The 26563-nt window shown below is 35.2% G+C and overlaps 1 protein-coding gene across 12 annotated transcripts in view; it reads left to right on the top strand.

Moving 5' to 3' along the window:
• Positions 1-26563, top strand: part of LOC5577287 — a 570169-nt gene that overhangs the window by 470945 nt on the left and 72661 nt on the right. For all 12 annotated transcript variants that reach the window (XM_021843494.1, XM_021843492.1, XM_021843491.1 and 9 more), the window contains 3 exons: positions 5519-5641; positions 6569-6819; positions 15909-15963. In XM_021843494.1, the coding sequence (XP_021699186.1) occupies positions 5519-5641; positions 6569-6819; positions 15909-15963 (429 nt within the window). The remainder of the gene's footprint in view (positions 1-5518; positions 5642-6568; positions 6820-15908; positions 15964-26563) is intronic.

Here is a 26563-nt window from a genome sequence, read left to right as displayed (position 1 = left end):
AAAGAGGTTTAGGAGAAAACTGTCTTCAGCAAAGTTGATCACAGGACTGCTGACTTTCACTTGGTAACTATTTTAATTCAGAATTAACTCACCAGGTGGCGCACAGACGCCAACAAATGTCGCATTTATAAGCAACATATGAAACAACTTTCCAGCGTACAAATATTTGCTTCGTTTATATCTCAGTCCAGCGATGAAATACAAAATTGGTGTCTTCGACAAAGTTCAATAACTAAATAATACCTATTCGCATAGAACCTTACAAATTCAGAAAACACTCTCAAGATGGCGCTAGTGAGCCAAAACTTTATTTGCTTATATCTTTGCCCAGTTATGAGATACAAAAATGGTGTCTTCGACAAAGTTGAACAACTAAATAATACCCATTCGCATAGAACCTTATAAATTCGGAAAACACTCCCAAGATGGCGGTAGTGAGCCAAAACTTTATTTGCTTATATCTTAGCCAAGTTATGAGATATAAAAATGGTGTCTTCGACAAAGTTGAACAACAAAATAAAACCCATTCGCATAGAACCTTACCAATTCGGAAAACACTCTCAAGATGGCGCTAGTGAGCCAAAACTTTATTTGCTTATATCTTAGCCCAGTTATGAGATACAAAAATGGTGTCTTCGACAAAGTTGAACAACTAAATAATACCCATTCGCATAGAACCTTATAAATTCGGAAAACACTCCCAAGATGGCGCTAGTGAGCCAAAACTTTATTTGCTTATATCTTTGCCCAGTTATGAGATACAAAAATGGTGTCTTCGACAAAGTTGAACAACTAAATAATACCCATTCGCATAGAACCTTATAAATTCGGAAAACACTCCCAAGATGGCGCTAGTGATCCAAAACTTTATTTGCTTATATCTTAGCCCAGTTATGAGATACAAAAATGGTGTCTTTGACAAAGTTGAACAACTAAATAATACCCATTCGCATAGAACCTTATAAATTCGGAAAACACTCCCAAGATGGCACTAGTGAGCCAAAACTTTATTTGCTTATATCTTAGCCCAGTTATGAGATATAAAAATGGTGTCTTCGACAAAGTTGAACAACTAAATAATACCCATTCGCATAGAACCTAATAAATTCGGAAAACTCTCCCAAGATGGCGCTAGTGAGCCAAAACTTTATTTGCTTATATCTTAGTTCAGTTATGAGATGCAAAATTGCTGTCTTCGATAAAGTTGATCAACTAAATGAGAACTATTCACCTAAAACCTTATTTGTTCGGAAAACACTCAAAAGATGGCGCTAATGGTTGAACATTTTGATTGTTTATATCTCAGTTCAGTGATGATATACAACGTTGGTGTCTTCGACAAATGTGTTTAACTGAATGAGATCTAGTCACCCGAAAACTTATTAGTTGGGAAAACACTCACTATATGGCGCTAGTGAGCAGAGATTTTATTTGCTTGTATCTCAGTCCAGTTATTAGATACAAAATTGATGTCTTCGACAAAGTTGAGCAACTAAATGAGACATATTCGCCTAAAACCTTCTTAGTTCGGAATACACTCAAAAGATGGCGCTAGCGATCTAACATTTTGATTGTTTATATCTCAGTTCAGTGATGAGATACAACATTGGTGTCTTCGACAAATGTGTTCAACTGAATGAGATCTATTCGCCCGAAAACTTTTTAGTTCGGAAAACATTCACTAGATTGCGCTAGTGGGCAATTATTGTATTTGCTTGCATCTCAGTTCTGTTATGAGATACAAAATTGTTGTCTTCGACAATGTTGAACAACTAAATGATACTTAGTCACATAAAACCTTATAACACTCACAAGATGGCGCTAGTGGGCAAAGATTTTATTAGCTAATATCTCAGTCAAGTGATTAGATACAAAGTTTGTGTCATGGACAATGTTGAACAACTAAATGAATTCTATTCGCCTAAAACCATATTAGTTCGGAAAACACTCACAAGGTGGCACTAGTATTCAAATATTTTTTTTATATCGGTCCAGCGATGAGACTGAAAAAAATCGAACTCTCGAAATTGGTATCTTCGACAAAAGTGTTCAACTGAATGGGATCTATTCGCCCAGAAACAAAGTAGTTTGGAAAATTCTCCCAAAGTGGCGCTAGTAGACAAACATATTATTTGCTTTTATCTCAATCTAGAGATTGGATACAAAGTTAGTGTTTTTGACAAAGTTGGAGAACTGAATGAGACCTATTCGCCTGGAAACTTATTACTTCGGAAATCACCTAAGTGTCACTACTGGGCACACATTTTTTTCGCTTATATATCAGTCCACTGATTAAATCCAAAGAAAGCTATTCGCCTAAAACCTTCTTAGGTGGCATCCACATATTACGTAACGCTCTAGGGGGAGGAGGGAGTAGGCTTAAGCGTTACGGCTCATACGAAAATTTAAAAATTTTCATACAAAAAGCGTTACGGAGGGGGGAGGGGGTCAAAAATTTCCAATTTCAGCGTTACGTAATAAATGGATGCTGCCTTAGTTCGGAAGTCATTCTCATGATTGAGGTCCAGTGATGAAAAATTTGGTATCTTCGAAAACGATGATCAACTAAAGGAGAATTTTCGAAAAAAAAACATTAGCTGGGATTTGCTTTTATGTGCGAAACATCAAGGAAACAACCTATAAGAAATTGGTCTGCCTAGATCAAAACAATGGATACTTACTATCGATTCGAGCAACAATCGCTTATTTCGCATGCAATGCTCCTTACATTTTTAGATGAACCTTGACACCATTTAGATCTTTTGATCTTTTGAAGGGAGTGAAGAACGAAAAAACCGACAAATTGACTTATCCATCCATGAACTGAACTCCAAGGGTGAAGGGCGGCTGTCAAATGAGAGTAAAATGAATAGCCACCAACCTAAGTCCAGAACCAGTTTTATGACTTAAACGTGGAAAAGTAAAAATTATTATTCGCAAAATTACAGGTAATAAATGCGCTTGAAAGATATTGTTTGCAAGCAGTTTTTTACTACGCGCTACTGCAGTGCGTTGTTGCCAATTTAATCAGAAAATTCTACTTAATTCCCAAAATGAATGTTTTCGAGAAAATTGATTACGCCTTCGCCATTGTTTGGTAGTAGTTTTGTATGGCTGTTTACTTTTTAGAACCAGCGACGCGTTGAGGTAGCAGTAAAGAGCCTTCCTTGCTGAACTCACTCGGTTCAAGAATTGTGACATTTGAGCGGGCACGCTTCCGTATGCTCCCCAGGTATTCTGGCCAGCTCTAGTGTCAAAAATCTTGGACCGCGTGGATTCGGTTCTATCGGTGAATAAGACTATATGCATCAGTGATGCAGTAATTTAAACGTTATAGCCGAATAATGTTGGCTTCAAATATTCACATCTGTAAAGCATGTAATAGATGGAGTCCAATATTTGACTGTCATTGGTCTGAAGGACTAACTTTTGATCAGCACTTACGAAATTCAGACATTGCCAAATATAAATTTCGATCACTGTCAGATCAGAGTCATATTATATACTAATAACTTGAACCAGAAAAAAATATTTTGATAAAAATATTTGATGTAAGATTTTATTTTGTTTTTGGTATAAATGGTTTAAGTGTGCATTATTGAACATGCACATGTATGGAAATGTATGTATGTCTGTATATTACTTACGTGGTAGAGTAGAAAATTGAATTGAAGTCACTAAATGATTTAGTTCTGGCATGCACCTTTCGCCTCTGAAATTTTTATTCTTTATGTTGCAATTTCTTCATCAGGGTACATGCATAAATTACGTCACGCAAAGTTTTGCCATATTCATCCTCCTCAATTTTCCTCTGTATCACACTTTTTGTATGGATTCCAATTTTTATATGGGTAGTCACGTTTCCTCCTTCCTCTTCTGTACGTGACTTAATTTATGAATAACCCCTCACCAGTAGTTTTTTCTAACTTGTTTACATTGTAATGGGTCGAACTGCATGAAAATATATTTGATTAATCTCGAAAATAAACATATAGAACAGCTAGATATGGACGACACACTTTCAAGAATTTTTTTGGATCCCCACCATAGACTTGAAAATTTTTGGTGAAATAAGGTTTAATTTATGGGAATACGACTATGAGTAACAAAAACGGAGTTGAATTCCAATTGTGAGATACCTTGGGCGTTAACGGGTTAATTGACGGGATTGGTGGTTTAATGGCTACCGCTTCTGCTTCATCAGCAGAAGGTCGTGGGTTCCATCCCAGGCCTTTCCCTTTCCTCGTACGTTGTAGTTATATCTTTCACTTGCATCTATCTTCCATTCTTAATCTATCACATTCGATCAATTCGTTTATAGCATTTGCCAGAACAGAGATGGACATAACAACCATTTCCCTTCGCTTCCATTCTTCCATCATTACAGCATGCCTTTCCTTACGCTTGATACATAGGCAATCTGCTAACCAAACAGCAAGCCTCTCTGCCATAAAATTACCACCCCTATCCCTTCCCGCATGAACTGGCGTAGATGCAGGGGTATATCTGGTCTACTGTTAGCCAGTTTTGAAAGCATCATCAATTCCTGCCTCTTCCGCTTATTGCTCTGCATTCTGACGTGGCAGACGTCATTGTTGCCTTGAAATAGAATATCATCAGCACCTATACGTACAATGAGGGTGTCTATTAGTCCCAAGCATTCATCTGGTCGATTCCTTGTGCCAGTGCAGCTGATCTGACGATACTGAAGTAGCAATCACTGTCGGCCAATCAAGCTCAAAGTAGTTTCTCGACTTTAGTCAATTTTATCGATACACCGCGATATTTTCATACTTCTATATTGAATATAACCATTATAGAACCAATATTTATTATTTAATCTATTTCATTTAAAAAATAATGTATAATAAGACAAATATTCACCAAAAACTACGTTATCCGTGATATAATCGAGAATCTACTATACCCCCCCAGTATACGATAGGCAAAATTATGATTATTTAAAAGATAGGTCGAAATAATCCATCAAATAATGAATTCGAAACGATCTGCTCAACTTCAAACTCAAATTTGATTCTGATGTGGGAAATATAAGATCTGAATATTCTGTTATATTAGAATGCGCTTCATTATTTTCTAAATGATGAAAATTATAATGTTTTTGACACATAGAAAACGATATCTTTTCTTTGTCAGATTGTTTTTAACATTGATATGTTTATTAACTTATAAAATATATACACTTAAAACAATGCATAATACAAAATCTGCACTTACATTTTCGGAAAATGGGATTAATACATGGATTAGCAACTTTTTTGTATTTGCTTCACAGAAATCTTTCAATTTTGTTTAGGGATCTATATTATACAATATCTGTAAGGTTTTTTTAAAGAACTGTTTTAAAATATTGTAATCGCTTGTCATGAAATCTAGTAATGTTTACGTTGAAATTTGATTGTATGATATAATAACATAATAAGCAAATATAATAAAATAAGTTACTTATTTCGGAACGTTATTCAAAATCAACATTTCTTTCATTTTTATCCCGCAGGAAAACTTCATAATCGATGACGCCCATCGAGTGGATCTTCACGAGATGTCCTCCAAGGCGCTTCAACGCGGCCGAAACAACCTAAGCAGCAACAAGCGCAAGCTGGGACGAGTGGGATTTTTGGTAATAATTTTGACAGCACTGCCGTTTCAAGTACATCTACAATTATTGTACATAACCTACTATGTACCTGGTAGTATACGAAGTAGAGCAGTGAAAACTACAAGAAGTTCGAAAATACAATCTCCCATACAATATTGGATACACTATACAATACTGGAACACCAAAAAAAATCCAAATGAAAAATGTTGTACCATATTAGAATATACTTCAATTAGCTTCTACAAACACTCCAATCAACATTCGACCACAATGAATTTGTTTTTTCAGCAACTTCCTTCATGAAAAATTAGAGTAACAATACCATTTGACTTTGGCAACGTTTTATTTCCCAAAATTCGATAGGTTTTCGCAGTAATTATCAATAATTTTAATATAATTACATAATAATTAATGTTGTTGGAGGACTTTATATTTCAATTCAAATCGATTTACAAATACAAAATTATTTGATTCTTTTTTTATCTCAAAATACAATACTCTTTAGAACCACAAACAAAAATAACTTTTGACTAAAAAGTGTTATGAACTTTGTTGTTATACACATGTCGTTTGATTTATGTGGCAAATTAAGCAAATAAACTACAATACAAGCTGGCAAACTTGCATGCAATTTGGCTGAAATTGTAAAATTTAGCATTTTCAGTAAATTTCTCCAAAACTAGACGTTCTATAATATTTTTGAAAACGGCAACCCTTGATTAAGTTAATAGCGGTGTTTTGGTGCTTGAAACAATAACGTGTTGCACAGTGTTATTTGATAGAAAATGATTGAAGTAAAAAGACATGCTTGGAATACATTTAGACTGTATGACAAACATCTGTTCAACAATGGACAAATTTTCTTCAATTTATACAGATGTTTTTGTTTTTCCTATCGATATCCTTTCTAATACGACCATTCTTTTTGTCCCTTTCACTTCCGGCAGATCGGCTGTGGGAAGACCATTTTCCCCAGTGAGAAACTGATTGCCAACACCATCGGGCAGCAGATGAAGGAACGAGCGCTGGATGACATTTCGGGGCTGGAGTTTGGCTGGTGGTCCATCTGGAGCCGGCATCCAACGGCTGGCCAGGACCAACAGCAGCACCAAACTCGGCGTGTGAAGCGACAAAACAATCAGGACGATTACGAGAACGATGATGACTACGATTATAACTACGATGATGAAGACGAGGCGTAAGTATTCATTGATGTCTGAAATATAATTGAAGATCAAACATTATAAATTCTATGACGAAACATAGGTGTGCACTTTCTTCGATAAAGATGCAGCTAAATTTTAGATAGACAAGTTTTGCTTTTTCTCAAAAGTCCAGATATCCAAAATATTTGGAATTTTTTTTAAATAATAGAGTAAGCACCTGAATCTAGATTCATAATAGAAATTGCTACTTAGTTTGACAACGTTTAATAATTCCATTAAAATCAATGGAAATGTATTAATTTGCTAGCCAATTTGAAGTTGAGTATCGTGGGAAAATTTTTGGTGGTTTCTGAATCTATTTGGAAGCTGATTATGGTAAAAAGAAAAAAAAGCTGAATAAAGGTGAAAAGAGAAAAAAAAAGCTGATTATGGTAAAAATTCTATAATTCGGACTCATGGCAATGATTACTTTCAAAATTTTTCTATTTTAAAATGTTAAAATTTATTTTTATGATTGTATTTATTTTTAACTATGTTGGTTTAATGGTCTGATTCACATCGTAATCAAAATAAATTTTCTGATCTTGGCGCAAAAAAGCACAAATGAAGCCACAGTACATCGAATACTGTGGAACATTTGCCAAACATTGAAGGGTAAATGATCATTTTAGAGCAGTTCCTAGTCCTAATTTTTAAGCTCTTCTATGTTATACATTCTCAAAAGATAAACATGTCAAAAACGGTTTGAAGCATCTTCAAAACAAAGCATAAGATAAGTTCTTTCGAATGAGACCAGTTGAGACAGATTTGTAATAATTAAGTTAATGTAGTGAAATTACCTTAGAACAACAACCACGAAATTTGAAAAATTCTTAAGGGTCAACTTCAGATGACATTTCACACACACAGGTCACATGGTGTGAAAAATCGAAATATACACCGTAATTTCAGATTGAAATTTGGATAATTGTCAATCAATACCAAAGAAATTAAGAAAAAATATCCGAGACGGAATTCACAGACTCATATATTTTTTTACTTTTGGGCCATCTTTGGGCCACTGTGCATCGATATGTGATCAATTTAGCCAAAAAATCTTGAACCATCTTTATTTATTTGTAAACCATCTTGATTTGTTCGCCAAAATCATAAGATTTCATACGTCACAAGCTATACTTGGTGGGCTTCGTGGCCTTGCGGTTAGCGGCGTCAGTCGTTTAGGCGTATTGTGCCACGGGGTGTGGTTTCGATTCCCGCTCCAGTCGGTGAAAACTTTTCGTCAAGCGAAAAATTCATCGCTGGGCTACTGGGTGTTTCGTGTTGTCCGATGCCTAATGTTAGTGATCGTTCAGTCTGTGCAGCCTATGTGCTGAAGACGGTGTAAATTGTCTTATACTGAATCTGTACTGAATCTTTTACCCTGCCAACGATGTATCCAAAACTTCGCTAATTTTCGAATATTTTACGGGACTTGTTTGGAAAAAAACATCAGACTTTTCAATCAAATTTTTGAACAATTGTCTTGTTTCGAATTAATTGAGAAGCCTCTGAAAATTAGGTTTGTGTCAGTTGAACCACTTTGTTTCTAACCCCCTTAAATAAATAAATTCGTTGAGTTTCTTCAAATCCAGGGTCAATTTCTGTTTGGCAATTATTTTGCACAGCTTTCCAAACCTGGATCTTAATTAAACTGAATCCGAAAACAATTAACAGGCATCAAGAGACCCTTCTTGGAAATAATTATGTAAGAGAGTTTTTGGATTTTTGGATCTAGGGGAACTTACGTATTCTCGGCAGCTTAAGCCGATGCCGTGCTTCTTTTGTAATTTTCTCGGACATCAGCAGACATATTTCGTGTTTGTTCATTTACATTTATGCGTTGTTCAATCCTCTATTGATTCACATCGATAGACTTGTCAAAATGCTTTTGGAAACGTTTTTACAACGCTGCGAACATCCCTTGTCAGTGTGACTATTGTCGGCAGCCTCACTCTCTTCGGCAACTTTCCCATAACAACTGCTGGTGAATCACTTCGGCAGCTCCAAATCAGTCGCATTTTGAGGCGTGTTCATTTGAATTGATGACATCTTCGGCGATAGCGTTTTAGTCTCGGAAATATAATTATGATCATGATTAATATAATTAATTTTACATTACACAATTAAACTATATTATCATATGGGACCAGTGCTGTGAGCATTCTATATTTTTCGCGACGTTCGTTTCGCCTGCATGGTCAGCGGTCGGACAATGTTTCTACAGTCATTCGATACCAACACACTGCAATAGCGGTAGAATGAACAACGAGAAACAAAAAGCTGTGTAGTGAATGTCATCTGACACGATGACATATTCATAAATCATGAATTTTGCATAGATTTTAGAACAGTCCGATCATAAATAACAAGAATAGTTTGACCCTTAAAAGGCGTGGACGACTTTTTTTGTTCTCATTGACACAATTGATAATTTTTTCAAAATTTTAACAGTTTTGTGTAGGGAACTAGTTGCACCTTCAAATGCAATCCAGTAATTCCGGATACACGACCGGAAATGTAGAGTACACCTCCTATTCCAACAGTCATTCTTGGTGCAATTTCAATATATCTCGAATGTTTTTATGTAAACGTATATGAGCTTAATATGTATCAAGCCTTGCGAGTTCATGTGGAATAATTTTGAATCACAATAATCACTTGGCCACATGACATGTTCAGATCAGACCGGAAAGGTAAGCATGCGATCTGGAGAACCAACCCAAATAAATTTCCATACCGTATCATATAAAATCATATTTACTCAACAAAAAATGTCCATCGAAAGCCTTTCTGTTAAAATTGAATACAGCTGACCGTTTTAAGTCCAGTTTCAGAACCCCGTTTTTGGTTCCAAAAGACCGATTTTTATCATTAGAAAACACCCATTATGCGGAACATCGAATATCACTGCCTCAGCAAAAAGGGTCCTAAAGCTCTGTCCCAATTTTAGTGCGAAACGCTTAAGTTTAGGCTAAAAACACATATTTACTCAATTTTTTAATGTTTTTCGTTTGTTTAAGTCCAAAAAACATTTTGTTTTGTTTCTTCAGATTTTGTCACACCCCTTGCCTTAAACTCAAATTTTAGGTGTATTTTTTTTTCCGTGTCGCTTCCGAAATGTCAGATAGGAACAACCCCAGTGTTAAAACTAAAAGCCCTGTGGTGTTTCTGTCGACTAAACGAACGTCAAACATGATCAAAAGTGTCAAGGTTCATTTATGGACCAAATTTTTAAATTAAAGTTTAAATATGATACAGCCGATATTTGAGCGGGAGAAAATGCCAAAGTAGTTGCAGTAACATGCTCTTTCGTGTTAATGAATAAAAACAAGATTTCATTAAACATTTTAGGACCCTATTGAATATGTAAGAGGTAAAGTTGGTACATCCTGGACGTAGAGGGGTTATTTTGGGTTTTGTTCAGTAGCCCCCCGGAATTTAAATTCACATAAAATTCTGTGCAGAATTCTCATTAGAATCCTCTTCGAATTCACTTCAGAATCCTCACAGAGTTCTTATCAGAATCCATTTCAGATTTGAATATGAATCCTCTCAGGATTCTCATAATATAATCATTAGAATTGTTACTCGTCAAAATCGTTCCAGGATTCCCATCAGAATTTCTACAGGAATCTCATATGAATTCTTTCTTATCAAAACCCTACCGAATTTCTCTTCAGAATCATCTCAGTATTCTTAGGAGTCCTCACCGAATCCACTCCAGAATCCTCTCAGAATTCTTATTAAAATCCAATCTCATCACAATCTTTCCAGTATACTCACTTAAATCGTTCCAGGATACTCGTCACGAAAGTTCAAGGATTCTCATCAGAATCTCTACAGGAATCTCATATGAGTCCTTTCGAGTTTCTCTTCAGAATCCTTTCAGGATTTGCTTCAGAATTTGCTTAGGATTCTCTATAGGATGCTTCTAGGATTCTTCACAAAATGTTTCCATGATTCTCAACAGAGTCCTTAGAATTCTTATTAGAACTCATCCAGGAGTCTCATTAGAATCCTTTGAATATTCGCAACAGAATCCTTCCAGGATGAGCATCTTGGATTTTCATCAAAATGTTTCCTGGATTTCATACACAATCTTTCATAAATTTTCATCATAATCATTCCAGGAAATCCATCAAATCTTTCTACGATTCTTATGATGACTTTCTAGGAAAGAAACATCTAGAAACATTGCAGAGGTCTCATCTGAAATCATGACTCTCATCACAATTCTTCCAGGATTCTTATGAGAAACATTGTAGGATTCTCAAAATAATCATTGTAGGATTCTTATAAGAATCATTGTAGCATTATTATAATCGTACAATGATTATTATAACAATCATTTTAGTATTCTTGCCAAAGGTGTATAAAACGATGTACTTAATTTGAGTCAGCCAAATTTAAATTATAATTTATTTTATTTTTTTGCTAATCTTATTAACATAGCTTTTCAATTCCGCGGCTCGTTGCGAAACTTGACTTTTACAACACAATCTTACACACTTTACTTATTTTAATCAAGATTTCCACAGCCGAGTAGTCGACCAACAAATTTTATGAGATCTCAGCAACCAAAAGCCGAGTATCAGTATGGGGCTTTGATTTGGTATTGCATTTTGACGTTTACTGGCCTCATTATTAACTAGTTTCAGGAAGAGTTAAATAGAAGGAATGAAATTTGTGCAGAGCCCCACGGTATACTCAACAAGGTAGGCTATTCCCACGTGTAAACAACGGTTTTCAATCAAAACATGTGTCGTCATTCCTATCGTTAAGCATGAGGCTTACAGAATAGTAAAGGAAAACAAGCCTTGCTTTCTTTTGCACTCGTTCGAGTTTGCGATAGGAATGACGTCACTGCCAAATGTCGTTTTTCGGAATATAATACCTTGCTTCTTTTTACCGTGCAGAGCCCCATATTGTGCTTCGGTACTAAGCAACCTTGGAATTTCTTAAAGGCTGATTTGCGGCTGACAAGAAAAGTAATGCGTGGAAAATTACTTGCCAGAAATGATTAAGAAAAGCAATTTTGTTTGATCACAATTATGTCATTTCGAAAGGGGCTTTCATTTTTTGACCCATTCCGTAAAGGAATTTGTTTACTTTTCTTAAGCGAGACAGCAAACTTGGCATAAAATTTAAAAAAAACATGAGTCGCACAGCCGAGCTCAAGAAAAAAATCTCTTTGTATAATTATCCAACTCAACAAGCCTCGTTGGATTAGAGCGATTTTTTTCGTTTCGATTAATCGATTTTTTAATCGATGTTAGGAGCACTTAAAATCGAGTAAATCGATATTCTTCATTTGATTTTTTGTTCCGATTCAAATGAATGAAATTGATTAAAATGTATAGTTGATTAACTATAAACCTAATTTTGAATCAAACTTGAATTGTTTTAATAAATAATGTTTAATCTCCAAAGTAATTCAATTGAAGGAATTTTAAAACCATATAAAATTGCTTTTGGTCTTAAGTTTTTGTAAATTTTTTTATCCGCTTACAAAATCGAATCGATTCAAATACATCGATTCAAATGATTCGATTAAATCGGTGAATCGATTTGATATTTTAAATTGGAATCGATTCAGTAACATCGATTTTCGGGTCAAATTTGCCCAACGCTATTTCACATATAGGGTGTCCCAGAAAGTATGGGCACGACTTTACCATACTGGCATTTCAAGACTTTTGTAGATTTTGTATTTGTACTTTTGTAGACATTTTGATTTTCATACATTTTATTCTCGCACTCATTAAGAGCAGTATTTGAATTTTGAGTGATTTGTTTGCTCCCTGTTTGTATATGACGCAACATTTCTGGAAGCTTCTCTTATCAGTTTTGCACAAATCGCGTTATTTCTGAACGACTGTGTTGTACATAATTTGTTCTAGGACATAAAGTACGTACAATAAAAATCTGAAAAAAATTATTCATCATTGCCAATACGATAAATTATAAGGCTATCACTTATTTTATTTGAAATTATAAATTTAAGTACATAAAATTTGAATAGAAACTAAAAATTCGATTTCAGCTGTGGTCGATTTTGAAAAGGGTAAAAAACAAGTCATTGTATATCCGTTAAAACATGTAAAAGTCTAAAATTTTTTTTGCTTATTCAAAAGTACAGATATTTGATATAAGTAAAAATGAAATTAATTATTTTTTTCATGTTGGAATTACCTGTAAAGCTATGATCTCGTGAGTTTATCTTACTTGGAGAGAAAAATTGGCGACTTTTCAGAATTTTACAATTTTGTCAAATGTTTTCTAGCAAAGCCGAATAAAATTTGAAACTTATGGAAGATCTTGGATACAATGTACTTGAACTCACAGCGTCGAAGGATTCAGATAAAAACATTTACTATTAGTTAAGTTCGAACAACACACAAAAGTAGGGTCTGTGCTGGCTTGATAATAGATTTTCTAATGTCAAAAATTTGAATGTAAAAGGTTATTTCATCAAACAAAATTTTTACAAGCATCATTTGAAATGCCTCAAGAAGAAATGCAAAATTATGAAAAAAATTATTTGTTTGGAAAAATATTATGATATTCGTTATGAAAGTCGTGCCCATACTTTCTGGGACACCCTATAGGGTAAGTGTTAGTTGTGGGTGTTTCTATAGTTGCGGTAGTGCCGTTTTCACTCATTTTATTACATTAGCCACAGAACCGACACTGCCAATCGACGTATTGGCTTGTTGATACACGGAATAATTGAAAAGAGCGTTCAAAATGCTTTAAAACTGATGAAATATCACTAAAATTGCTTAAACTGTTCTTGCTTGTACCAATAGTTGCGCTAAAATGTTCCTATAGTGTAGGATCCCATAAGAAAACCACGGATATCGCAAATATAGGAACACAAATTGAAAATATACCGCAACTAAAGGAACAGTGTACCAATAGTGGAGGTATTATTTTTCACTGACATGCCGTGGATTACTGCGATGAAATATTTTTTCTCATTAAGTCAATGGTCGTTACTTCCCGTTACAACATTAACATGCACATTAATTGCGCTTCTTGAATTTAGGCGGGTAAATCAAGTTCAATAGTACTTAGTACCTCCACTATTGGTACATCTACCCTACATGAGGACTGCTCATTTTATGTGTCCCCTTTATATTGTACATGCAATATATTTTTAATTTATTAATGAAATCGCAATCGATTTGCGGCACATTGTTCGACTAATATTGTGATAAAAAAGACACAAAATTATTAAATTTTACACTAATAAGGCCCAACGTTGAGAACAGTCGATTTTTGGAGGTTACCAAATACAATGATTATTAGCAATAAGGTCCTAAAGCCCTGTCCCAATTTTAGTATCAAACGCTTAAGTTTAGGGCAGAAACACAATTTTTAAATGATTTTCATTGGTTTAAATACAAAAAAAAAACATTTTTTTATAATATTTGAGATTTTGTCACACCCCTTGGTTTAAACTCAAATTTTGGGCATATTTTGTTTTCCGTGACCCTTCCGAAATGTCAAACAGGAACAACCCCAGTGTTAAAACTATAAGCCCTGTGGCATTTTTGTCTAAAAAATGAATGTCAAACATGATCACAAGTGTCAAGGTTCATATTTGGAACCATTTTTAAAATTGATGTTTGAAAATTTTATAGCCGTTATGTGAGCTAGAAAAATTGCTTAAGTAGTTGCAAGAACATGCTCTTTCGTATTATTAAATATAAATAAGAATTCATTTAACATTTTAGGACCCATTTGACTGGAAAACTTAACAATCTTTATTTTTTATTTCCAAAAAAAGTTTTTCTTCGAAAGCATTATCAAGCAGAAGCCTGCTGAAAAATATCAAGTTATTTTTAGAGCAACAATTTTACAGATATCATAAAATAATTTTTCATCGATTTTTTTAGAGAAAAACATTTTAAATTGATATGGAACTGATATGAGTAGAATGTTTAGGTTTAAAGTACGTCCTGACGTAAGTACTAATATATTATTATTATGGAAAATAACCTACGCCTTCAGATAATTGCTTATTTGGTCCCCACGTCACATTAAAATCACAACAGAAAGACAAATGCTCTATTTCCAGAAGACCTTCCAAAGCACAATGACAATCATCAAAGTTGGGAACGCTGCTGTAATGAAATCGAATTTATTTTCCATGTATTGTTTTCACAATGTGTTATTCTGAGATTGCCAATCTAAATATTTGGATAAAAACGCTTACAATTTGCTGTAGATCGATAAATATACGTACAAGGTTTTAAAATTATCAGATTTTTTAATAAAACGACCATAAAGAGAAAAATTGTATACCTAAGAATGCGGTTGAGAGTCGCGATTTGGCACTCTTTTAAACAAATATAGTTTCTTTAGTGATGTAAACTATTTTTGACCACGATTTTTACTTCACTTTTTCGCTGGGAGCAAAAGGATGGTGTTTTACCAAATTTGGCCATAAAGGATAAATCACTAGAATGTCCTAGTTTCAAAGAACGGTGGAATATTATTGTTTTTTTAAAACCGCTACCTTTAGTAGAATGATAAAAGATACCAACATACGATTTGTTCATAAGAATGAGGATTTTTGTTATGCGAAAAATAATGTTTAACTTTGATTAACAGTTTTTCTTATGAGTTTTTGGAAAAACTCATAAAGTGTCCACTTTATGAAATGGACAGTCCTTAACTTCATACAGACAACAGATGATACATACCAGTAAATTATCGTAAAATTCATAATACAAGCAAAAATGTTACTTATGCCATGTTTCAGATATATAGGTGTTCTGATTTTGTCAGCCCCTTTTTCAAAACGATTTTCAGCTTCCCTTCCAAATGTAAACAATTTTTCAGAGTTTATTCTTCGCTCTGTATTATAACTTGAAATGGGTTTAAAAAGGATTTGATAAATATTTGATTTTGATTATGAAATGGTGACAGCAAAAAGTTCTTCACAAAAAGAGGCTGACAAAATCGGGACATTTATTACTTAAAAAAAAAACTTACTGCATTGATCTTTCTAGGTGATCAATCTTATCAATTTAAATGAAATAATCTAATACACAAACCCCTTTCCTATTTTCAGAGAACCTACCGAGGTTCCTCAGCACGCCCACCGACATCATCACGGAGACAGCTCGGTAAGTTCATTTGTTCCTATTTCGCTTTTGTTATGCACCTCCTCCTTCCTTATCGATCGATCACTCTCATTCTTAGATATAGTAAGGATTTTAACACCCTCATGTCTCATATCATTCTCTAACCACTTTCCCAAACTATATAAGAACTCGGTAGGATTCATCTCACTCGCAACCCTTCATCACGTGCATTCCATTGTCCGACATTTTTGCTACCATTCCCTCTAGCTCGGGGATACCATTCCGCCACATTTCATCCTACCTATTAGAAACCAATTTCAACACAAGTCCTCTTTCACTCTTTCACCATCTCTCCGACTGATTGTTAGGGTATGTGTGTTTCGGGTTAGTCACTAGGAATTGTTCGTGTTCTTTTCTAAGTCAATTAACAATTGTTTTTTATAACATTTACTAATCACCAGAAACATCTTTATTGTTTTCTAGTTCATTTCAATACTTTGGTTCTGTCATTTTACTCTGTATGATGAATTCTACACAAACAATGCAACTTAAAATAATTTTACATAACAAATCAGTATAACTTAACCACATGCATCTTTCCTTAGGGGCATTGTTTTGGAAATGATTAGTTTTAACTCAACCAGTTCGTTAAATTGTACATTAGTTTCGTTCATGTTTCTGTTACGTTACCTTTACTGTGCGCTATACTCATTACACCACTAATCGAAACAGATCTGTTGTACAAATGCTTCCAATTAGTTTGTATCCCCATTCAACAAAACTACGAGGAAAGCTCGGTATCACACATTCATTTGGAGTGCAAATTTGCCAAAAAGTTATTCGTTGGTAGATGGCAAGGATGTTTAACCTACCGTAACCGTACATCGGCATTCGTGTGGATCCTTCGTTAGGTGCTCTAGATAGTACGGAAATAATCGCATCGCTCAAGCGATGCGAGCGATGAAAATATCAACTAAATTGCCACGCAATCACATTCTTTACCCTCGCCGGAGCCGGCTTGAGAAGCCAAGCAGTATTGTGCTAGCTGGTTAAGTAACAAAACGCCGATTTTCAAAACGTCGAAAGGAGAAAAAACAAAAATTTCTTGAAAGAATAATGCTCAAAAAAAACATTATTCATAACATATTTGATCGCAAAGGATATGAAAAGATAAATTTGAAAAACAATTCCATATCACTATTGAAAATTGACTGCTTTCGACATTTTGTCCCTCTGACGTTTTGTCTCTTTCGACGTTTTGGAATTTGACCTTTTGGCATTCGATGTTTTATCTTTCAACGTTCTGTCCCTAAAACCGTGCTAGCTCTCGTTGGTTCGTTCGTTAGTTCAGTCATCTGAAGCACAATAAACTTTTCACACATGGCCGCCGCCAACCTGGGTATAGGCAGTTCCATTCATAGCTTCATTGAATGGCATCATCATCATCACAATCGCGCTCATAACTCTCCCTAACTGTGTGTCACAGGAAATTTAACCAGGTTGATCGTTACCAAACGGAAAGTTCACGTGGACAAGGGAAAGCTTTCTATTATCCTGACGCAACTCTGCACGGTGGTACTACCCAGGAAACTTTCGAAGGTTTTATGATGGTCTTATAACTGACTTAAAATTGATTAGACTGATTAGAATGCTCTATGAATCATAGTTTAAAAACTTCTTGCAACTTCTGAGAGTTTTAAGTATATTAATCTTTTTCGATAAATCCGTTAAAAGCATCAAAGTATTTCCAATGTGGTATTATATAGCTACATTATATCACAACTATCTTCTTTGTTCAATTTTCCTTTAAATTATGACTATTCAAAGGCCCACTGTGCAACATGACGTGGTAAATATTTATGATCCATGATACGATTATGCCTAGTCCGTTTAGCAAAAGGTAATGGAGTGGGTGCTGCGTTTCCGGGAGGGAAATATAGGCCAAAAGAGGAAAACCGTTTTCCTCTGGTCAGCAGCAGGAGCTCTTTCTTCTCCGTTGGTAACTCAGTGCCAAATAATTGCGCATGTGTTGCATAGGTATGTATATCTCTAGGAATAGGAGAAAAAATCATAAGAAAATATGAATGAAATAATTCTATCAACAAATTTTTGATATCTCAGATTGAGTCAGATGAAAGTAGTAAATGAGTTTCTAACAAAATTCTGACAAAGCTCAAAGTATGTATGGCTGGAGTTTCCAATCTCGCGAAAGCATTTCCCGCGAAATAAGATTTCCCGGGATTTCCGTTTCCCGCGCAATAACTTTCTGTTTCCCGGGATTCTTGTATGTCCCGCGATGTTCTATTTCAACAAAAAAAATACCATTTATATTCAAACATTAGCTATCATACAATTTACTATATATGTAATATCAAATAATCCACAATGGTCTGAATCGACAATTTAGCAGGAAAAAAAGAGGTTTTCTCTCTTCTTGTCGTATTTTGACGTATGATGTTTTCAGAAAAGTTTTTCGTAATTGAGTTTTGCATTTTTGAAAACTAGTGCGATTTACGTTTCTTATTTAAGTTTCAATTTATATGCAAACTTTTTTGTATGATAAAATTTGAGATTGTGCTCTTCTGAAAACTTTTAGAAAATGTTATTTTGAACAACTTTGTCGAAGTCACTATTGATCCAACTCTTCATTTGAGCTAAGCAAATCGATTACGAATGTTTCAGCTTAGGATGGACCCGAAAAATCAGTATCAGTATCAGTAATAACATTTTTCAATCAGTCTCAATCAACAATCAGTCTAAGATTTTTGTTTTTAGTTTTACGTGAATGTTGAGAAAGTAATGATATACTTTTTGCTGAACATTGCAGGCTTGTAATTCTTGTTATTATTATTATTTATCAATGACACTTTACCAAACATATGGCATTCGTGTAAAAGTAATTCTTGTGATTCTCAAGTTATAAGCTAATTTAAGGGAATCACTATGAAATATTTTGATGCTCATAACTCATGGAGAAGGTTCGATATTATTTTTCTTTTAGCGGCATTCGAAAGGCCATACATTATGCAACTTTTGCTGAAAAAACTGTGAGAACGTATTTTTTGTAAATTGAGAGAATTCACTTTAAAACACCCGAAATTCACATAAAACTCACATGATTTTAATGTTAACGGCGTGCTATCTTAAGTAAAGTTGGAAGTTTTGAAAAGTTTTTTTTTTAATTTTCCAAAAAGTTGTGTACGGGAAAGCTGTAGATCTAGCTAAAACCTACACCTTTGCTGAGGGCAGTACGTCGATAAGTTTACTTGCAATGTTTAGCAAAAATGCGAATCTTTACTTCCTCTTAAACTCTTTTGAAGACTTTTGTTTTTTTTTTTTTGCTCAAAGTAAGAGAAAGATCAAAAGTACCTTCGAGAAAGTGGTTTGAAGTAACATTTTCTAGCAGTTTGCAGAAAAGCGCAGTCACAAAATTCTTCATACGAAAAAGTTCGAGTCAAAATTTTAACTTGAATAATGGTCACCCTGTTCAACTTTTTTTTTCTTAAAATATGCAAAACTCAATTACGAATAACTTCTTTGAAAACATCATACGTCTTAAATTGACGAGAACAGAGAAAACACATTTTTCCTGCAAAATTATCGATTCGGACCATTGTGCAATATCTTCACGGTGTGTTGCGTAAAACAATTTCAAAACAATAAAAAAGTTGGCATGTCTGAAATTTTGACACAAGAAAACCAAAATTGTCCCATTTGATTTGCAATCAAAATGAAAATAATCGGTCTACAGCAATCTAGAGCATTGTTTTTTACGGCTTTTGCGATGTAATTTCATATGAAAACGAAAAAAAACTTGCTTTGCCGTTGCTGTGTATGTAAACTTATGAAAAACCGCTTCAATCAAATCAATAATGCAGCGTCCATTTATTACGTAATGTCAAAAGTGACAATTTTTATACATTTCACATGATATATTGTTTAAGCAGTTCTTGTACAAAACTAAAATGCTAAAATCTGTCCACCATATTTTAAACCCAGCCTTACTTAACAACATTTATATTTGAGATGCGATGCGCCAAAACATACAGGTTTATTTAATTTTTTTTTTCAAGATGTCCAAGCTATGGACCAATGGATCTCCGAAAAAATATAGGAACTATGGGTTTTTCAAAATTTTACTGATCTAGAATTATATGTAGCAAATTACTATTTATTAATTTACAAATTAAAATTGGACTTAAAAAAACTCGATTGGCAACCTCTAAACGTAATTTCTCAAAATTCCTCCCATACAAAAGTTTGATTGTAATATCCCTAGCTACCATTTGGAGGTTGAGCTCCAAGTTATCGGAAAACATTGAAATTATGGGACTCTCTAATTTTTATGGCAGATTATATGCAAGACATTACAAAGGATCATGCGAGGAATCTATTTCGTGAATTGAGCAAGCTAAAAAAGACAATCTTGAAGGATTCTGTTTCATTATTCTGTCACAATTTCAACGTAAAATAAAGGGCACTGCACAGTTGCGAATGGCCGGACAAAACCTCTAAAATTCATGTCCTCAAAATCACTTGTTGATATTTTTATAGACTTCTGTTCCGTTGAGTGACGATTTCTCAAATTTTGAGATTTATCTGTTTTGTTTTGGTTTTATGGCAGCATCGTAAGAGTAGGAAAGTCAGCGAAATTGGACTGCATCAAATTCATCAACTATGGTTCACTTAGCAAATTTCAAACAGCTGTATCTCAACGTTTTCATACCCAATTTAAGCTAAACAGGCTTCATTTGAAAGTGTGGTCTTAAGGCTTTGATTTGGCTATAATTACATAATTTTCAACATATTAAGTTTTTTTTTTTTTTTTTGTAAGGCATTCCGTGCTCGTGGCCACTACTGTGCCGGAATCATTTCGTCTGTATCTACTATACCGATACAGATCTATTTTTAACTATTCTATATTTACATCTGCTTTCACTCTCTTTTACTCTTTTACTCTCACACCGAGCAGGTAGGAGAGAGCTCTGCTGTTCAGTCCAATCGATTTCCATAAGCCATAGTCCTTTGCTCTTGCGGTTGTTCATTTTGCCGTGTTCCTAAGTCGTTTGAGGCTAGCTGCCTACGAAGAGGGTCAGTTTGTCTCAGTCACCATCTGATACTGACGGAGGATGGATGTGCTCCCCAAAGGACGGTCCTCCGTGCTGCGTCTTCTGGTGGCTGGACGTTTTTTTTGTGGAGGGGCTGGGAATTCAACCCATGACCTTCCGCTTATGAAGCGAAAGCGTTACCTCAAGGCTACGGACCCCCCTAATATTAAGTTATTATTCGTAGCAAAAAAAGGTTTAACAATATTTCTTCAAAATTTTGATAAATTTTCAAAACTTCGTTCGTTTTATGTGAACTGTTTCGGGAAAATGAGTCATTCTCTATAAAGCAGCAAATCATCCATACTTTCAGACGTGCAATACAGTCTACTCTCCACAACTCGATATACTTTATTACTCAATGGATTTTTCGGTCCCTTCAAACTTCCATACATCGTGCTCTCTATAAGTGATATTTCTATAACTCGATATCTCCACTAGTCGATGTCACGTGAGATGTAAATTTCTCTCCATAACTCGATATCCATCTTACATTCCTTCTTATTTGTGGAAACTTGGATTGATTCTTGTTTGGAGGTTGATAAATACTTGCAAATTGTAATGAAAGTTGAAACACTTAAAAAAAATAGATTGTCAGTAAAAATAACGTAATTTTTCGAGCATTTCGAAAACAGTTAATAATATTGCTTTCTTACAGAAGTAATCATATATGTACTTATTGGAAAAACTAAAATTTGTTCTTTAGATGTTGGGATGTTTTGCGTCAGAATACACACTTAGAATAAATCACCAACGTCGGTAATTTATTTACCGAAATCTCAACAGCTGACCAGTCGGTAATGCGTTCGGTAAATGAAAAAAGTACCGAATGGTCGGTAAACTGTGATTTGCCATGAAACGTCATAAATTGCTGACCGATTCGGTAAATTTTAGGTCCACCTACCGATCTATACGGTAATTTATTTTTTTCCCGCTTCGTTCCCCAGCTATTGGATCCATGAAAAACAAAAAACATTATCCATTTGATGCGATTTGTATTACAATATTCGTTTATTCCTGTATTCATTTTACACGACTAAGTATAATATTTCCACCAGCGCCACACGTTTTGCAAGTCCTCTCATTCCGATTCCGACCTCCATGGTGCTCGATGAAAGAGGAGTGAACGCTTGCTTCTGCTTCCATTTGCTAATCACGGAACTAAAGAATACTTACCAACAGTTTCTGATGGATTATGATGAATTATTACGCTAATTTCGTAACCCATCGCCTTCGTTGCGCCTTTCAGGAGAATTGCGTTGCACTACGTGTTTGATTTTTTCTGTCGGAGGCCGGAGTTGACAGTTCAAGACTCTCGTTTCGTTGAGGTGAGGCAGTGTCGTAAAAATTCAGCCGAATGATACCCGATCAGTGCGAAAACGAACAAAAACAAACTCCGCTAGCAAGAAGTCAATCTGACTTCGAGTGCGAATGCGACGAGAAAGAGAGTGGGTGCAACACACGCACATATTCAGTTTCACCCACTGTTGGTGTCATTTCAAAATTCAGTTTCACCTAGAGGCACTGAAATTGAAAATTGAATATGAAAAAATACAAATGAATTTTATATTACTGGTGTAAGAAAACGGCAATGTGATGCCTCCAGTTGATGAATCATGATTATCTTTTAATAAAAAAATACAACTTTGGCAATTTGCGGATGTTTTGTGGGGTATTCTGACGGAAATGATTTTTTTCACTAGTGAAATTGAATTTGAATGTCAGTAGTGAATGAGAATTAGTGTAGCAAAAGTAATTGAAAAACTGAATGCACGTTCTACCAGATTCGTGCATGTATTGTCAAACAAATATTCACACAAAGACGGGACCCTACTGAGGATCGGCGTTGTTGACTGTATATTGAAATATGCAGACACTGAGGTGAGGTTATGTTCGCGCGTTTTCATTGTTGACAGTTTCGCGAGAAAAAGTGACGACGGAGCAAAAATCAAAACAAAAGTGATAGCGATTCGGAAGCTTTCAAGCGAATTTTTGGAAATTTATCATGTTTGGCCCCAAGCAGGGAGCATTCGGCCAAACGAGTGCTGCCGGGGGATTTGGCAGCATATTCGGAAGCACCACAGTCACGGCCAGTCCATTCGGGCAGACGAGTACCTCTGGGAAACCGGCGACGACTGGGGCATTTGGGGCTACGCCCGCTTTTGGCCAACAGGCGACGCCTTCGCTCTTCGGACAAACGCAACCGCAACGCCGCAGGTGGACTGTTCGGGGCGAGTACTACGGGGACACCGGCTTTCGGCGCTCCGGCCACCACCCAGTCCGGATTCGGAGGAAATTCTCCAAAGACAATCTGGATAAAATCGAACTAGAGTCTCTATCCTTTGACAGATATGGGATTTTTTTTTTTGCTGTTTTGGAGCGTCTTGCTGGGTAGTGCTTCGTGAAGCCCAAGCAGGACAGTTCGGTTTTGCGTCGTCCGATAGATTTTGCTCACGGTTTCGCGCGTGGTTTCGACGCCGATTTTTTTTCCTGTTTTGGAGCGTTTTGCTGGGTAGGAATTTGGGAAGGCCCAAGCAAGACGGTTTATTTTCGGTACGCCAAGAAGTTTTGCTGTCAGTGTCAGTTTTGTGTTCAGTCGAGGATGGATTACCAACTGGTGAGTTCGTTTCATGCTTATGATAACACATATTTTCTTGAAAGCGTAACTTTTAAGTAATATTAAAACAAACTTTGTATGGTTCGTCACTATAAGTGTCGGCTTTTTTCTTATACAATTTCAATATACATATATTTTTCTCTTTTTGACATTATTAAAAATTACCTTTTGAATTATTCGACATTGTGAATGTTGACGTATTTTTTTAAACTTCTACCATATCGAGACAAAATGCACAGTAATACTTATATGTAATTTTCAAACAAACTATGTATGGTTCGTCACTACAAGTGTCGGCATTATTCCTGTTTCATATAATTTAAAATATATACATGTAATTTTCAATTTTTGTCATTAATAAAAAAGTCTTTTGAATTGTTCGACATTATAGATGTTGACGTGTTTTTTAAAGCTTCTCCCAAAACTAGCTTTAAATATAAGTCGTATATATCCCCCTTGTCCATGGATCGCATCACCGACCAGAGGTGACTCCCAGATCTTTTCCTCCCTCACTAATAAACACCCTTCCCGTGGTGATTGTGGAGATGCAGAGGTATTCTCGGTCTCTAGAAGCAACAATCATTACACCCTAACATTCCTTCCCCATCCCAACTGACTGTAAGGACTTGGCCGGCGCCGTTATTGATCAATAATATTAGATCTGCTAAAATTGCACTTCGAGAGTAAGCGGAAACTCCCATCCCTTATTCATTTGGATCCCAGTGCAATTCTTACCAGTTCCGATCAATCACGGAGTAGCAACCATTGACATGTACAGTCAGTCTATGCTATGCTATGCTATGCGGAGGCCGGTGTTGACAGTTCAAATTTACTGATGGTTCAGTAATAATTTACCGAACTCGGTATTGGATCCGTTTTACAGATATTTTCGGTGAATGAAATTACCGTACTCGTTAAAATGGGACGAAATCACCGAAATCACTACAGTATAGATTGATTTACAAATTTCGGTAATCTAGCTATTAATTACCGAGACAACTGTAATATTCTAAATTACCGGTCTGTTTCGGTAAATTGCTTTACCGAACTCTGAAAGTCTGTTTGAGTGTGTATTCTGTATCTCGATAGTTCTATAAGTCGATGGTCTATTGAATATCGAGTTATGGAGAGTCGACTGTAATTTTTCCTGCCCCTCTTTGCCCCTCGAGGTAAAAATTCCATTTTCATTTTTGAATATTATTTATCTATTTCATTATTCAACTCTGTTGTGTCCTACCTCATTCAAAGCGTTTCTGAAATTACTAAAAAGAAGTTAAATTTGAATCTTCAATGGTTTATGCACAAATTTCCGCATTATGACCATTTTTTAAGCCTTCTTATTGGATTGGATGAAAACACTTAATTTGAACAATTTTCAATAGAAAGTCGAGTTCTCAATTTGACAGTTATTTCCCACGAGATCCAAGATAGTTAAAAGATAGTCAAGCGATTTGGGACGGTAGGCTCTTACCCTAGTGCTTGAAAAGATTCATTCAATATTGGCAAATATGAGTTTTTCTTCATCCGATTTGTCAAGTATGAACTCCACTCTTGTTGTTGTTGTATGGACTTTTGCATAATTTTATAAACTTTTTTTGTTTCTAAGCCGAAAAGACAAAAAATGGAGACAAATCATTCTATATCAATAATGTCCCTCAGGTTTGGAGCTTGTTGAGATGGGTTTTATTATGTACTGTTATCCCCCGATCTAATAAGAGCTGTCGCAAAAGATGATAAACAGACTCTCATGATGATCAGCGGATCATGATTGTTATAGAGACCGATAAGTGAGATATACTCTCAATTTTCTCAACATTCAATCCTTGCACGCCACGTTAATTATATAAATATCATACATTTTACTCTGCGTGATATTTCCAAAACAACCGATACTTTCCTATTTGCTCCATGTCATATGTGCTTTGCAATCAATTCATTCAATATCTGCTATGTGTTAGTCACTTTTTAAAAATTGTATGGCAAGAAAATACTGTTTCATTATATCACGCTTCAGTATATCTCACCAAGAGTTCATGGATCCATGATTTAATCGAGAAATTGCTGTAAAGAAAGCATACAAAGAATTGAAACATGCATCAAATTTGCTTAATTGCAAATTTTGCAAATGCGCTAGATAGATGAAGACTGATTATAAAATATGTTGACTCCTCTGGTGACGAACCATTCATAATTTTTTTCAAATACAAAAGAGGACATGTTTGCAAGGAATGTTAGTATGGCATCCATTATTACTAGATACCGAGAATACCTAAGCATATCCATTATACACACATGAGACAGTTTATATTGGTAGGGAGGTTTGAAGAGTAATATTATATAGATTTAGTTTGATAAGTTCTAGAATATGAATCACGATAGTCCTCTATCAGTCCGTAATAGAAACGTCTACACTTCTTGTGTCAGACCATTCAAAGTTTCATTTTTCAATTTCAAACAAGAGCAAAGGTATTTGTGTTTATGTATGTATTATGCAAAATATAAATAAGAGCAAGTTTTTTTTTTTTGAATAAATTCATATAGGGTTCAGAGCTACTTGGGCACTTCCATGATATGTCAAAGGGGGGTTTTTCCCACCCGAATTGTCTGAAAATTTGCAATAAGAAGCACTTCGATACGACGCTTATTGTGACAAAATATAAGTTCAGTAGCTTTTAAAAAACCCCACTGCCGAAGTGAATCAAAAGTGCCAAACCAGCTCTCTACTTAGCATTCATACCGTTTATCTGATGAATATAAGTATTGACATATTTTATTTATTTGAAACAGAAGCGTGAAACGAGCTCACCAATTGGTAATCCATCGTCGATAGGGCAGCTACAAATTTCGTGAACCATACGCCTCACGCTAGACATAGCACCAGCAGATTATAAAAATCTAATGTATCTCGGATTTTTTCCCG

Source organism: Aedes aegypti, chromosome 2 (genome assembly GCF_002204515.2).
Source record: "Aedes aegypti strain LVP_AGWG chromosome 2, AaegL5.0 Primary Assembly, whole genome shotgun sequence".
NCBI classification, from domain to species: domain Eukaryota; kingdom Metazoa; phylum Arthropoda; class Insecta; order Diptera; family Culicidae; genus Aedes; species Aedes aegypti.
Note: the sequence above shows the minus strand (reverse complement) of the source record. Positions and strands in the feature narration are given on the sequence as shown.